The sequence below is a fragment of the Geotrypetes seraphini genome, chromosome 2 (assembly GCF_902459505.1).
Source record: "Geotrypetes seraphini chromosome 2, aGeoSer1.1, whole genome shotgun sequence".
NCBI classification, from domain to species: domain Eukaryota; kingdom Metazoa; phylum Chordata; class Amphibia; order Gymnophiona; family Dermophiidae; genus Geotrypetes; species Geotrypetes seraphini.
In genome coordinates, this window is record NC_047085.1 from 54,955,877 (window position 1) to 54,972,940 (window position 17,064).

General features: G+C 41.8%; 1 protein-coding gene across 1 annotated transcript; it reads left to right on the plus strand.

The window, feature by feature from the left end:
* Positions 1-14,205: 14,205 nt before the first annotated feature.
* Positions 14,206-15,363, plus strand: LOC117354802 (dnaJ homolog subfamily C member 1-like; the record flags this gene model as incomplete). The annotated part of the gene is made up of 1 exon (XM_033932782.1): positions 14,206-15,363. A coding segment is annotated over one exon (930 nt), but the record flags the coding sequence as incomplete, so codon positions are not given.
* Between the last annotated feature and the right edge of the window lie 1,701 nt (positions 15,364-17,064).

Genomic DNA, 17,064 nt, shown 5'->3' on the forward strand with positions numbered 1-17,064 from the left:
ATGTATGCACATGACTGCACACTACTCATGGTGGACATGACAATGAAGCCGATGGCACAGTGCGCAGCGGCCGCTAAGAGAGAGAATAGAATGCTAGGTATAATCAAGAAGGGTATTACAACAAGAACGAAAGAAGTTATCCTGCCGTTGTATCAGGCGATGGTGCGTCCGCATCTGTAGTACTGCGTTCAATATTGGTCGCCGTACCTTAAGAATGATATGACATTACTCGAGAGGGTTCAGAGGAGAGCGACACGTCTGATAAAAGGGATGGAAAACCTTTCATATGCTGAGAGATTAGAGAAACTGGTCTCTTTTCCCTCGAGAAGAGGAGACTTAGAGGGGATATGATAGAGACTTACAAGATCATAAAGGGCATAGAGAGAGTAGAGAGGGACAGATTCTTCAAACTTTCAAAAAATAAAAGAACAAGAGGGCATTTGGAAAAGTTGAAAGGGGACAGATTCAAAACAAATGCTAGGAAGTTCTTCTTTACCTAACGTGGAATGCGCTTCCAGAGGATGTAATAGGGCAGAGTACGATACTGGGGTTTAAGAAAAGATTGGACAATTTCCTGCTGGAAAAGGAGATAGAAGGGATAGAGTATTACTGCACAGGTCCTGGACCTGTTGGGCCGCCGCGTGAGTGCGCTGCTGGGCACGATGGACTTCAGGTCTGACCCAGCGGCGGCATTGCTTATGTTCTTATGTTCTCATAAAGTTGGTACTAAGAACATAAGAACTCGGACCGCTGCTGTTCAATGTATTTATAAATGATCTAGAAACAGGGACAAAGTGCAAAGTAATAAAATTCGCAGACGACACCAAACTATTCAGTGGAGTTAGGACTAAAGAGTACTGTTAAGATTTACAAAGGGATCTGAACAAACTAGGGGAGTGGGTGACAAGATGGCAGATGAAGTTTAATGTAGAGAAATGTAGTCTTGTATGTAGGAAACAGAAACCGAAAGTACAGCTATACAATGGGAGGGCTGGTAGTGGGTGAAAATACCCTAGAAAAGGACTTGGGGGTAATAGTGGACAAGACAATGAAGTCGGCACAGTGCATAGCGGCCTCTAAGAAAGTGAATAGAATGCTAGGTATAATCAAGAAAGGTATTACAACCAGAACAAAAGAAGTTATCCTGCCGCTGTATCGGGCGATGGTGCACCCGAATCTGGAGAACTGTATCCAGTATTGGTTGCCGTACCTTAAGAAGAAAAACCTTTCATATGCTGAAAGATTAGAGAAACTGGGGCTCTTTTCCCTGGAAAAGCGGAGACTTAGAGGGGACATGATAGAGACTTACAAGATCATGAAGGGCATAGAAAAAGTGGAGAAGGACAGATTCTTAAAACTTTCAAAAACTACAAGAATGAGAGAGAATTCAGAAAAATTAAGAGGGGACAGATTCAGAACCAATGCTAGGAAGTTCTTCTTCACCCAGAGGGTGGTGGACACCTGGAATGCGTTTCCAGAGGGTATGATAGGACAGAGTATGGTATTGGGGTTCAAGAAGGGATTGGATAATTTCCTAAAGGAAAAGGGGATAGAAGGGGATAGATAGAGGAGTAATATACAGGTCCTGGACCTGATGGGCTACCACGTGAGCGGACTGCTGGGCATGATGGACCTCTGATCTGACCTAGCAGAGGCACTGCTTATGTTCTTATAAGAATTGCAGCTGTTGAGTCCATCATGCCCAGCAGTTTGCTTACGTGGCGGCCCCCAGATCAAAGGCCAGTGCTCTAAATGAGTCCAGCCTCACCTGCATACGTTTCAGTTTAGCAGGAACATGTCCAACTTTGTCTTGAATTCCTGGAGGGTGTTTTCCCCTATAACAGACTCCGGAAGAGTGTTCCAGTTTTCTACCACTCTCTGGGTGAAGAAGAACTTCCTTACGTATGTATGGAATCTATCCCCTTTCAATTTTAGAGAGTGCCCTCTCATTCTCCCTACCTTGGAGAGGGTGAACAATCTGTCTTTATCTACTAAGTCTATTCCCTTCAGTATTTTGAATGTTTCGATCAAGTCCCCTCTCAGTCTCCTTTTTTCAAGGGAGAAGAGGCCCAGTTTCTCCAATCTCTCACTGTACGGCAACTCCTCCAGCCCCTTAACCATTTTAGTCGCTGTTCTCTGGACTCTTTTGAGTAGTAACGTGTCCTTATTCATGTATGGTGACCAGTGCTAGACACAGTACTCCAGGTGAAGGTGCACCATGGCCCAGTACAGTGGCATGATAACCTTCTCCGATCTGTTCATGATCCCCTTCTTTATCATTCCTAGCATTCTGTTCGCCCTTTTCACCGCTGCTGTACATTGCGCGGACGGCTTCATTGACTTGTCGATTAGAACTCCCAAGTCTCTTTCCTGGGAGGTCTCTCCAAGTACCGCCCCAGACATCCTGTATTCGTGCATGAGATTTTTGTTACCAACATGCATTACTTTACACTTGCATTACTTTGAACCTCATTTGCCATGTCGATGCCCATTTCTCAAGCTTGGTTATGTCACATTGCAGATCTTCACAATCCCCCTGTGTCTTCACTACTCTGAATAACTTTGTATCGTCTGCAAATTTCATCACCTCACTCATCGTACCAGTGTCCAGATTGTTTATAAAGATGTTGAAGAGCACGGATCCAAGCACCGAGCCCTGCGGCACCCCCCATGGTGATGCTCTTCCAGTCTGAGTATTGTCCATTTATCCCCACTCTCTGTTTCCTATGCTCCAGCCAGTTTTTAATCCACGTGAGTATTTCACCCTCGATTCCATGGCTCACAATTTTCCGAAGTAGTTGTTCATGTGGAACTTTGTCGAATGCCTTCTTAAAATCCAGATATACAATGTTGACCTCTTCGCCCTTGTCTATCTGCCTGTTTACTCCCTCGAAGAAGTGCAGCAAGTTTGTCAAACAAGATCTGCCTTTGCTGAAACCATGCTGGCTGGTTCTCATCAGACTGTGTCCGTAAAGGTGATCAATGATGCGGTCCTTTATCAGCGCCTCTATCATCTTTCCCGGTACTGAGGTCAGACTCACCGGTCTATAGTTTCCCGGATCTTCCCTCAAACTTTTTTTGAAGATCAGCATAACATTCGCCACCTTCCAGCCTTCCGGAATCTTTCCCGATTTGATCGACAGATTGACTATTAGTTGAAGCAGTTCAGCTATAGTCACTTTCAGTTCCTTGATGACCCTCGGATGGATGCCATCCGGTCCCGGGATTTATCGCTCTTAAGCCTATTGATCTGCCTGCATACCTCTTCTAGACTGACTGTCAACCCTGTCAGTTTCCCATCTTTGTGTCCAGCTTATAACCTGATGAGTTCCGGTATGCTGTGTATATCCTCTTCAGTAAATACAGATGCAAAAATGTGTTCAGTTTATCTGCGATTGCTTTGTCCTCCTTTAGCACTCCCTTTATTCCATGGTCATTCAATGGTCCCATCGCTTCCTTCGCGGGTCGTTTCACCTTAATATTTCAAAAGAACGGCTTGAAGATTTTTGTCTCCATGGCTATTTTTTCCTCATAGTCTCTTTTGGCCCCTTTTACCGCCTTATGGCACCTGCGTCGATGTTGTTTGTGCTTATTCCAGTTTTTGTCCGTTCTTGACCTTTTCCATTCCTTAAATGAAGTTTTCTTGTCTCTGATAATAATAATAACTTTATTCTTTTATACCGCCATAACCAAAAGTTCTAAGTGGTTTACACTAAAAAGAGCTGGACAATCAGCGAAATACAATAATACAGTAAAAAATATAAATATTTTAAAATAGAATTTCAATAATAAAACTCACTAAATAAGAAACTTATCAAACAAAGTGGTCTTAATTAATATCTGATAACTTCAATAGGATAACATAGCTTACTGAATACATTTACCTAACCAAGATTGTTGCATACCAGCTTGAAATGCTAGGGTCCTATCTAAGAAGGTCTTATATCTACATCCATTATTTTTTTAGATAAGCAAATAAGTAGAAGGTTCTAGTTTTTCTTGATGGTCTATGCAACACAAAATGAGGAAAAAGATAAGCTGGAGACAATCCCGATATCAGCTTAAAGCAGATAAAGGAAAATTTGAATAATACTCTTGCCTCCAAAGGCAGCCAATTAATTAAATGATAATATGGACCAATAGGTCGTTCTTTTTTAAACCAAAAATCAATCGAACAGCTGTATTCTGAATTATCCTTAATTTCCTTCGAATTTTTTTGGGTGCTCCGAAATAAAAGATGTTACAATAGTCTAAAATAAATAAAAATAATGCCTGCACCAATAGTCTGAACGATAAAGGATCAAAATATTTTTTTATGGTTCTTAATTTCCTCAATGTAAAAAAGCATTTTTGTACCACTAAGTTTGTGTGTTTTACTAATGTTCTACTAATGTTAAATGTCGGTCTAGTGTGACTCCCAGAATTTTGATAGATTTAATAATTGGATAGTCATGACCATTAAGATGAAGCAATGAGTTTGTTATTTTGTCGTTTGGTCTTTTCCGACTGTTCTATCTGAGTTATAATAGAAGATATCTGGTTTAAAATTGCTTCCTTCATCTCTACAGTGAACCACACCGGTTCCTTGTTCTTTTTCCTCTTGGATCCCTTGTTGATACGCGGTATATATAGATTTTGCGCCTCGGTGACTGTGTCCTTAAAAAGGAACCAAGCTTGCTCTAGCGTTTTTACTGTGCTTATCCTCTTCTTAATCTTCTTCCCCACCATGAGTCTCATCCCTTCATAATTTCCTTTTCGGAAGTTCAGTGCCGTGGCCATGGTTCTGGACCGATGTTTCGCCCCTGTGTATGAGTGTACTTATGGGAGAGGCATGGTGGGAAAGGGGCATGTCTAACATTTAACCACTAACTTTATAGAATATCATCACACACGTAACTGTTGCATTTAGATGTGAGCATGTTTGCCCCCTTTCAACATGGAGTAAATGCTCATCCCTAAATGGTAAAACAGTATCAATTATGCACTTACATAATTTATAATCAAAAACTTTAATATTAATTTTAGCAAAGTCTTCAGAATGTGCCTCCAACCAGCCAAGTGTTTCTATGGCTGAGCCACTCCATCGGCATATTTATCCCCATTAGACCTGCTTTGTACTCTGTGCTTTGTGCTCATCTTGTGAAATTTTTGTTTCAAAATAAATATAAACTTAATAATTCAAAACAATAAATAATTATGTTACTTAACTTTGTTCTGGATCAAATCTGCATGAACACCATATTGGTTCTCCATGAGTGTCGGGAAGGGACCTGTCAATTCGACATGCTTTGCCCTACGGCTTTCTCAAGAAAAAGTCCCCCCTTCAGTCTTATTCCACAGCATCCCGACTCGCAAAATGGTGGCTCTTAAATGTCGACTTAAACAGCAATTATGCATGTAATTGCCATTAGAGAATTCACGCTTAGTGCATGATATTCTGGCGTCTTTTTTTTTTTTAATCTTTATTCATTTTTAAACTTATAATAAGTGTGATAACATATCCATACAAATAACCATAAATATATCACTTAATAATCAACAATGATACATATAATATTCTCTTATCTCCCCCCTCCCCACTCTTATCTCCCCCCCTCCCCACCCTTATCTATCATATAATCATATAATTCAAGATAGGTCACTTAAAATTAGACGCCAGAATATCCTTTGGTTTAGGATATTCTGGCGTCTAATTTTAAGCGACCTTTCTTGAATTGACCCTGTTATGACTAATGGATGCACAGGCAACATTTTCTGAGATCCTGGACCCTCCTAGAGGCCACACACTGATTCATGTTAAAAAGTAACCCTGTAGCTCATGACGTTTGGTGCTAATTCAGTGTTCACTGTGAAAATAAACTTTTTTTTTGTTATAGATGTAAAACAGTTTGATAGACTGCAGTTTGATAGACTGAGCAAGTTAATTGCTTTCATCAGTCAAATGCACCTTGTCCTCACTGTACTGCCATTTGGGACTATATTTTATGCTTCCATGCCTGATTTATTTTACTCTTATATCCTTCAAAAAATCAATTGCTTATTCAAAAGATGTTCAGTTTTATCAAGCAAGAAAGACTTTCCTGCTCTTAACTCTCTGCAGTACCATTTCAGAGACTTTGAGCTCTCTATACTGGGAGGCACAGCTCTGATTTAAAAAGATCAAATTTATTTGTTAACATTCTTAACATGACCAAGGTAATTTTATTTGACATTAATCATTAGTAAAATGTACTGTTAGATGTGCTGATTAGAGTGCGCACCATCTTATTCTTTTAATGGATGAAGTAATATATTTCTTTTTATCATATTAGAAATCTGAATGGGAAATTGAGATCCAAGAGACTGAAAATAACAAAAAAATAAATAAATTCTAAAATGTAGGAATGCTGCTAGTAGTTTCATTACATGCCCCTTAGTCCTAGTATTTTTGGAAAGAGTAAACAAAGTGATTCACATCTACCCTTTCCACTTCACTCAGTATTTTATAGACCTCTTTCATATCTCCCCTGAGCTGTTTCTTCTCCAACTGAAGAGCCTTAGCCACTTTAGCCTTTCCTCATAGAGAAGTAGCCTCAGTCCTTTTATCACTTTTATCACTCTTCTCTGTACTTCTTCTAATTCAGCAATATATATATATTTTTAGATATGGCGACCAGAATTGTACACAGTATTCGAGATAAAGTTCATACCATAGTGATACAAAGGCATTATAACATTTTCATCTTTATTTTCCATTCCTTTCCTGATAATTCCTAACATTCTATTTTCTTTTTTAGCAGCCACCACATGCTGAGCTGAGGGGCCAACGGAGCTCAGTTAAACAGTCTTGGGCAGGAAAGCAGGAGGTAGGAAAAGAGCAGGAGAGAAAAGCAGAGAAGAGTACAGGAGAGAGGAAGAAGGAGCAAGAGAAGACAGGAGAGAGCAAGGGGCATTGGTGAGAGGTAGCTCCACCTACCATCCCCCCCGATGTCATCCACTGGAGCTCCTCCTTAAAAGGGGAGGGGCCAATGGAGCTCAGTTAAACAGGCTTGAGCAGGCAAGCAGGAGGCAGGAAAGGAGAAGGAGAGAAAAGCAAGAGAGAAAAGCAGAGAAGAGAGCAGGAGAGGGGAAGAGGGAGCAGGAGAAGGCAGGAGAGAGCAAGGGGCATCGGCGAGAGGTAGCTCCTCCTACCCCTACGACGCCATCCACCAGATCTCTTCCTTAAAAAGGGAGGGGACAACGGAGCTTTGCCATTCAGCGCGCGTCAAAGGCAAACGTTACAGGTGCTCGTCTTAGCGAGAGCGCCATTGCGAAAGGCCTTAAGAAGGGATGAGCAAACAAGAAACACTAAGGAAGGACACCTATACAGGCAAGTACCACAAGGGCAACAGGACAGACAAGCAGTAAATAAACAAACACAGTAGTAGCAGAGTGCAATCACAGCAGACAGAGGACACACACAAGCAACAGAGATAGCAGGTTTAAAATCAAGAAAAGGACTTCACAGTAACACCAAGGATACTACACAGATTCCTACACAAGGAGAAGCCACTTCAGATGATAGACAATGGATGCAGCATACAGAATCAGGATGTTGAGCTACCCAGTTTGCTGCACCATTTGCCATATGTATGACTACCTCCCCTCTGGGAGGCAGTCTTATGTATGCACTCGATGCGAGGAACTGGAGGGCCTGAAGAAGCAAGTCAGCCTCCTAGAGGGCAGAATAATAGAACTAGAAGCACTTCGAGCAGTGGAAGAGGACAGAGAGGCAGAAAACTTCATGACAGAGGAAACCATTGAGGAAGAAGTCAGGGAGTTAGAGAAGTTCATCGAACAAGCATATAGGGAGGTCATGAAAAATCAACAACAGTGGAGCTGCCAAGATATACCTGCAATGAGTGAAGACCACCTGGAGGACAACCACAAGGAACACGAGTCCGGTGCAAGCCAATGCCAGGATGAGGGAATTAAGAAGGGATGAGACTCATGGTAGGGAAGAAGATTAAGAAGAGGATTAGCACTGTAAAAACACAAGAGCTAGCGTGGTCCCTTTTTAAGGACACAGTCACCGAGGCGCAAAATCTATATATTCCATGTATTAACAAGGGATCCAAGAGGAAAAAGAACAAGAATCCAGCGTGGCTCACTGTAGCGGTGAAGGAAGCGATCAGAGACAAGGAATGGAAAAGGTCAAAATGGATGAAAGCTGAAAAAAAGAACAAACAACATCAGTGCAGGTGCCATAAGGTGGTAAATGGGGCCAAAAGAGACTACGAGGAAAAAATAACCAAGGAGGTAAAAAACTTCAAGCCATTCTTTCGATATATTAAGGGGAAACGACCCGCAAAGGAAGCGGTGGGACCATTGGATGACCATGGAATAAAGGGAATGCTAAAGGAAGACAAAGCCATTGCCGACAAACTGAACACATTTTTTGTGTCTGTATTTATCAATATATCGGAAGCTGACAGGCTATACACAGGAAATGAAGACGGGAAACTGACAGGGTTGACAGTCAGTCTAGAAGAGGTATGCAGGCAGATTAATAGGCTTAAAAACAATAATTCCCCGGGACTGGATTGCATCCATCCAAGGGTAAAGAATTGAAAGGGGCTATAGCTGAACTGCTTCAACTAATAGCCAATCTGTCGATCAAATCAGGAAGGATTCTGGAAGACTGGAATGTGGTGAATGTTACGTCGATCTTCAAGAAAGATTTGAGGGGAGATCCAGGAAACTACATACCGGTGAGTCTGACCTCGGTACCGGGAAAGATGGTAGAGGCACTGATAAAAGACCGCATCATTGATCACCTAGACAGACACAGTCTGATGAGGACCAGCCAGCATGGCTTCAGCAAAGGAAGATCTTGCTTGACGAACTTGCTGCACTTCTTCGAGGGAGTAAACAGGCAGATAGACAAGGGTGACCTGGTCGACATCGTATTTCTGGATTTTCACAAGGCGTTTGACAAGGTTCCGCATGAATGAGTACTTCGAAAAATTGCAAGCCATGGAATCAAGGGTAAAATACTCAAGTGGAATAAAAACTGACTGGTGGATAGGAAACAGAGAGTGGGGGTTAATGGACAATACTCAGACTGGAAAAACGTCACGAATGGAGTGCCACAGGGTTCAGTTCTTGGACCCGTGCACTTCAACATATTTATAAATGACCTAGAAATTGGTACGACGAGTGAGGTGATTAAATTTGCAGATAATATGAAGTTATTCAGAGTAGTGAAGATGCAGGAGGATTGCGAAGGCCTGCAACGGGACATAAAGACGCTCAAGAAATCTGCCGTGACATGGCAAATGAGGTTGAACATGGATAAGTGTAAGGTGATGCATGTCAGTAACAAAAATCTTATATACAAATATAGGATGTCCGGTGCAGTACTTGGAGTGACCCTCCCCCCCCCATGAAAGAGACTTGGGAGTACTGGTCGACAAGTCAACAGATTGGAAATGGTTATCATGCCGCTGTACCGGGCCATGGTACGCCCTCACCTGGAATACTGCGTCTAGCACTGGTCGCTGTACATGAAAAATGACACAGTACTACTCGACAGAGTCCAGGGAAGAGCGACTAAAATGATTAAAGGGCTGGAGGAGTTGCCGTACAGTGAGAGATTAGAGAAACTGGGCCTCTTCTCCCTTGAAAAGATGAGACTGAGAGGGGACATGATCGAAAGATTCAAGATAATGAAGGGAATAGACTTAGTAGATAAAGACAGGTTGTTCACCCTCTCCAAGTTAAAGAGAATGAGAGGGCACTCTCAAAAGTTAAAAGGGGATAGATTCTGTATAAACATAAGAAAGTTTTTCTTTACCCAGAGAGTGGTAGAAAACTGGAACACTCTTCCGAAGGCTGTTATAGATGAAAACACCCTCTAGGGATTAAAGATAAAGTTAGACAAGTTCCTGTTGAACCAGAACGTACGCAGGTAAGGCTACTCTCATTTAGGACACTGGTCTCTGACCTGGGGGTTGTTGCGTGAGCGAACTGCTGGGCACGATGGACCACTGGTCTGACCCAGCAGTGGCAATTCTTATGTTCTTAATTTTCAGCTTATCCTCAACTATGACACCTAGATCCTTTTCCTGGGTGGTGACTCCTAACATGAAACCCTTTATCACATTGCTTTAGTTTGTCTTGCCCACATGCATCACTTTCTGATTCTAGAATGTTGTCTGGGTAATACCTGGGCTTCAGTGTCTCCCTCTTTTGTTTTTTATTTTTTGTTTTATTTAGTTCTATTTTGCTGGTTTTAACTGTATTTTGATTCTTTCATCTACTTTATTTATAGTTTTATGTTTTCTGTTCATTTTACTTTTAATTTTTACCCTGGGCGAGTCAGAAAATCACTAACATTTTTGAATGTAGGAGTTTGACAGTTATAGTACCTAAAGGCCTTGAACTGTTAATCTTTAGCCGAGGCCTTTCCTACCTGCGGCCTCAAAGCCAGTGGGCAGGATTGGAGTTCTTTTGTGGAGTGTCCATATTTGTTCATCTGGTGCGGTCAGAGAGTTACCGAGGTGATAGAAGTCAGCTGTGGGGAGATCAATATTCGGCTAGCTGGGGTGAGAGTGTCGACGGAGGAGGCAGCCTGCGAGGACGCCCTACATGCTGGTGATCCTGTTAAAAGAGACCAACGACGACAGAGCCGGAGACAGGGGTTACGGAAACCCTCTACCAATGCAGCATACAGCCGGCGAATCAGCCCTGTCAGAGGCGGCTGACTGAAGAGTCCTCCTTCTCTCTTCAACCTGCTGCTTTCAGCCGTTGGGCCCCTCCTGCCTCTGTGAACTTCTTCAGTTGGACTTTCCACATAGACAGAGGATTAATCCCCTTTTCCTAAGAGACATGCAGGATAACTCAATTACCTAGTTGCTATGGTAATTAATTCACAGCTGGGCCCTTGCATGGAGTCCTGAAACCAGGAACCTCGGGGTTTAACCTGGCTAGAATTACAGTCAAGCGTTTGGTTCAGCTGGGCACATTTCCTGAAGAGGAGATTACTGTGTCTTTCACAAAGTCTAGCAAACTAACATGTGAAAACTGCAGTACAGGATTACGTTCCTTGATAACTCCCACAGTCATTAGCTCAATGAGAAAACAGAAAACCACAGCCAGAAAGAAAACCCTTCTCACAGACCTTTTCCCAGTGTGTTCAGCTCTCCATTTCCTCTTACCAGCTCTCCTCCATAGCACTACTCTCTTCCACCACCATTGGCTCTGGAGGAAGGAATTATGTAGCCAAATTACCAGTCTGCTCCTCAGTCATATCCCAGTCCGTGCTGATGAACTGCCCTGCAGGGTCTGAGGCAAGCTCAGCCCCGTCCTTTCTGCCTCTGCTCTCATCCTTCTCTTTCTGCCAAGCCTCATTCTTCTCCACCTCCCCCTTGCTCTCTGACGAGCCTGACTTTAAGCTGAGGGAAAGAACCACTCCCCCTTGGCTTTGGATGGGGGAAGGGAATTCCTTCCTCAGCCTGTGCCGTTTCTCTGAGGGAAAACTGCTTATGAGCTTTCTGCCTTACAGGACTGGACAATAGCAAGGCAGATTCTTCCTGCCTGGCTTTGGGACTGCTTCAGGTAAGTCTAAGCTTTCCTGTTCTATTTCCATTTCCTCATCCTTACTCACAGCCCTTCTGCACCAGAGTTTGTATACTTTCCTACATTTCCCTGTGGCAAACCTTGGGAAAGAAGTCAGTTTGTCACAATATATAGAATATTAAGCTTTGGTTACAGTATGTGCTAGTTATCATACAGGCTGTTGCTGCAGTACAACTCTGGGAATTTTTGAAGTATAGCTTACTAGATCCTATACTCAAACAACTTTAACAGCATTTTTAGATGATTTTTGACTTTTGCTTGGTAAACAGGCTCTGTTTTCTTCATGCAATAAGATCTTTCATGAGCATTTTTTTTTTTTTTTTTTTGGGGGGGGGGTGAAAAACACTGTATTGCTATCCCAGTTGACTAGTTTGGGAATTGAAGGTGCAGCTTCCACAGTGGTTTCCCTCATTTCTCTCTGATAGATCACAAAAAGTAAAAAGTGGTGAAAAGGAATGAGTCATGTGGCCTCTATCATCAATTTTACCATTGTTTACCATAAGTCAGAATTTGAGATGTATAAATTCCATTTAGAATGATGATATACAGATGTTGATCCTGGAAAATGAGTCCTTTAAGAATGTATAACTAGCCCTGATGAGTCAAAATAAGGTCCATTGAACCCAGCATCCTATCTCCAACAGTGCCTAGTCCAGGTCTTAAATATCTGGTAGATCCCAGAAGAAGAGGATGGCCTCTATCAATGGTGAAACACTAGTGTGAGATAAACAGATGTGGTCAAAGGAAGTGATGGAAAAACAATCAAGTTGACATAAAATGTTTTATAGTGAAAAGGCATGACAAATCCCTTTAAGAAAATATCTGGAAAGTGCTCTATAATTAGGTCAGCATTTTACTTCACACTTAATTAGCAAGTCTATAAATTGGCATCTCATGGTTAGCGCCAATTTTCTAATGGCTTAAAGGTGCACCTAAACCATTATAGAATATTAGCACAAAGTGGCATTGGCATGCCAAAAGATAGGCATACCTACTTACAGTGGCGTACTAAGGGGGGGAGGTCTGCCCCGGGTGCACGGCCCAAGGGGGTGCACAGCTGGCCAATCAACGGAGAATAGGCTGCCGCCGGGGAAAGGCTGCCATTGCCGTCATGAGAAAGAAGTCGGCGTTGAGTTCCCTTCCCTGCTTCTCTTCCCCGGGAGCCGACCAACTCTCGCCGTCCGACATCAATTCTGACGTCGGAGAGGACATTCTGGGCCAGCCAATTGCTGCCTGGCTGGCCCGGAACATCCTCTCCGACGTTAGAATTGACGTCGGGCAGCGAGAGTTGGTCGGCCCATGGGAAAAGAAGCAGGGCGAACTCGGCGCCGGCCTGTTTCCAATGACCAGTGGCAGCCTTTCCCCAGCGGTGGTGGCAGCAGTATGTTTCCCAATGGCGGTGGCATGGGGGAGGGCAGGGAGAAAGAAAGAAGGGGGGAGACAGGGAGCCAGAAAGAAAAAAAGGGGGCATGGGGAGAGAGAGAGAAAGACAGACATAGAGAAAGAAGGAGGCATGGAGAGAGAAGGAAAGAAGGAGGCAGGGTGAAAGAAAGAAATGGGGCACGAAGAGAGAGAGAGAGAGAAAGACAGACATATAGAAAGAAAGGGGGCATGGAGAGAGAAAGAAAGAAGGGGACAGGATGAAACAAAGAAAAAGTTGGGGGAGGGAATGAGGTCTGGAGGAGAGGAAGCATACAGGAGACTGAAAGAAGGGAAGAAATATTGGATGCACAGTCAGAAGAATAAAGTGCAACCAGAGACTGATGAAATTACCAAACAAAGGTAGGAAAAATGATTTTATTTTCAATTTAGTGATCAAAATGTGTCCGTTTTGAGAATTTATATATGCTGTCTATATTTTGCACTGTGGGCCCCTTTTACTAAACCGCAATAGCAGTTTTTAGCGCAGGGAGCCTATGAGTGTCGAGAGCAGCATGGGGCATTCAGCACAGCTCCCTGCACTAAAAAACGCTATCGTGGTTTAGTAAAAAGGGAGGGGGTATATTTGTCTATTTTTGTATAGTTGTTACTGAGGTAACATTGCATAAAGTCATCTGCCTTGACCTCTTTGAAAACCCACAGAATATAAATGATAATTAACATTTTCTCTGTGTACAGTGTGCTTTGTGTTTTAAAATTTTATTGTTGGTAGATCATTTTGAATTGGCCACGAAGGTAAGGGGGAGGGAGGGAGGGGAGCTGCTGAAAGACATCTAGTAATCCTTGCAGGCTTGACTATGCAGGGAATTATTTTTGTAAAATCATGTTTTGTTATGTGACTGGCATTATTTAGACTTTAATTTCTATGAATGATTATATTCCATATAGAGTTGCCTGGCATCCTGAAACAGCTGAGGCAATGACTTCACTGTAAGACAAACCCAAATCCCCATCTTGCATGGAAGCAAGTCACGCCACTGTGGTTTCACAAGTAATCTTTCATTTTTTTCTGAAGAACACTTTACTTCTTCAGCATTTTTGCCTCCAGCTCGCCTCTTTTTGTCTCTTTTTTTCCTGCTTAGCAGCTCATCCAGCTGCTTTTCCAAGTAGATTGACCAAACTACAGCATAATGACCCACTGTGAGAATGATGAACAGAATATAATATAATGAAAAGAAAACAAAGGAGAAGGAGGAAGCTCTTGCTCAAACTGAACTGGAAGCACTTCAGAAGGAGAAAAAACCCAAGGTCAAGAAACCAAAATTGGAGTTTCCAGTATATATAGTTTCAGAAGCTAATGTATTTGTACCATCATATGACCAGGGAGTTAGCATTGAAGAAATTGAAGAACAGATGGATGATTGGTTGGAAAACAGAAGCAAACCACCCAAAAAAAAGGCACCTGAATGGACAGAAGAGGACCTTAGCCTGCTGACAAGAAGTATGGTTAAGTTCCCAGGAGGGACCCCAGGTCGATGGGAAAAGATTGCTCATGAACTGGGTCGATCAGTAGCAGATGTTACAACAAAAACCAAACAGATGAAGGATGCAGTGACATGTACTCCAGGTATGGCTAGATTCTCTGAATTAAAAGCGACAGTTCAGAATCTGAAGAATGCAAAGGCAAGTATAAATCTATCAGACAATATACTCACACAACGAGAAGAAGAGGGCAGTCATGACCTGGATGAAGGAAATATTTTGATAAATCAGGGTGAGATAACTATGGAAACCAGACATCGGAAACGGAAATCAGTCAAAGTCTTAGATACCACTTTGGGGGAGCAAGAGGAGTTGGAAACCAAATACAGAGTGAGGCGCCAAAAGGATTTTGGCAGCATTGAACAAGATGAAGAGGAGGAAGAGGATAATGGTGATGACATTACAAAAAAGGTGAAAGGCCGTCTTTCTGAAGAATTGTGGACTCAAAATCAGCAAAAACTCCTTGAAATGGCATTACAGCAGTATCCAAAAGGAACATCTGAGCGATGGGACAAGATTGCAAAATGCGTCCCTGGAAAAAGTAAGGAAGAGTGTGTGACTAGATATAAGTTGCTGGTTGAACTTGTGCAAAAGAAGAAACAAGCAAAAAGCTGAAACTTCTGTGCAGAAGAGTGTGTTTTCCGTTTTACAGCATGGGATATCATTTTAGACATAATATGCTGCAGCGTGCAGTCTGTACCACAGCATTTCTTTCTTCATGTCCTGTGCCTTAGTAAAAGAAATTATCAATAAAATAGGCCATCTTGTTTAAACATTTTACACTTTAAAATGCAAAATGTATTTTTGTATTGAAGTATTTATAAATACACCCTGAATATGGTTCAACTGTTTTAGTAATTTTTAGATTCTTGATGAAACATAATTACTTTTTTAAATGCGTACCTTAGTGTTTTTTCATACAGAAAATATGGGGCTGATAAGGGTGACAAAGCTTATTTTCAGCAAGGGGAAAGGGATTGGGACTTGTATACCGCCTTTTTGTAGTTATATGACCACACTCAAAGCGGTTTACATACAGATATATCAAGCATTTTCCCTATCTGTCCTGGTGGGCTCACATCTATCTAATATACCTAGGGCAGTGGAGGATTTAGTGACTTGCCCAGGGTCACAGAGAGCAGTTCGGTATTTGAACCCATAACCTCAGGGTGCTGAGGTTATACCTCTAACAACTACGCCACACTCTCCATATATCTTGCTCTGAAAAGCATCCCGTTCTTAGTATCCCCAAGGAAGTATCTTTTAATTTTGCCAAAAACATTACCATTTTAAGTGATTTTCCTTCAAGATAATGACATTTCCATAACACTTTATTTCCATTAAATAAATATGGTGATTATGTGAAAAAAAAAAAATATTTCTATGAATGAATACAATGAAAATGATATAAAATTACTTGCTTGTTTTGCTCTCCACTTTCCTCCGCGCTGAAGGAAAGTGGAGAGAGAGTGGGCTGAGGTCGCTGAAGGGAAATGGGGAAGAGAGAGTGGGGAGAAGCCGCTGATTTATAAATTGACAATTGTACAGAATATTGTTTCTTTTTATACTTTAATATAATAAGTTCAATATAAAACAATTCAAGGCTTGTGTGGATAGAATCAGGTGGTTTGTGGGGATGAGGACTGAGCTTACGGGAATTAGTCCAATAAAATGGTATTTTCTTATTTCTCATTATTTGTTTTATTTTTATTTGTTAATTTGTAAAGTGGTGATTGTTATGTATCAGTTTTTTCAAATTTACATCTACTGTCTTTATATTTTGCACAGTATTAGAGGACATGTATTACTGTTTCTGTGGTGTTGTGGTGTTGCATTGTATGCAGAGTCTGGTTTCTTGGCAGTTCGGTTTAACTTTTGTCTACATATTTCTGTTTTTAGTTTGTGATTATTCCATATTGGGCAAGGGTGTATCTGTCTGTGTGTATGAAAGGGACATGGCTTTCTGATAGCATCGACTGTACAGGATCAATTGACTGTGCAGGATCTGGTTTGTTTAGTTTTACAATGTATGTGTTAGTGTTCTATTGCTCACTGCAGTGTTGAAGATGCTGCCTTTTCCTAGGTACACTCTTGTGCGATATGTAGATTGTTACTAAAAATCATATTTTTCATATAGATTGGGGAGGTGTCAAAAAATGATGGGCCCCGGGTGTCACATATGCTAGGTACGCCACTGCCTACTTATGACAGGTCAATGGTTGGTATAGATCATGGGTAGGCAATTCCGTTTCTCAAGAACCACATTCAGGTCAGGTTTTCAAGATATCCACAATGAATATGTATGAGATGGATTTGCAACTATTTCTGTAAACTCCAGTTATATATACGCTGGGAGCATATACTAACTCTTATCTAACCCCTATTGCCAGATACTCAATCGCTGAACTTATAATGGTATACAAAGGGGAAAAGCCTCAGAAGCCATGGGGCAAGATTTGAGATGGATTTGCATGCACTGCCTCCTTAGATACAAATCCATCTCATGCATATTTATTGTGGATATCCTGAAAACCTGACCTGCCT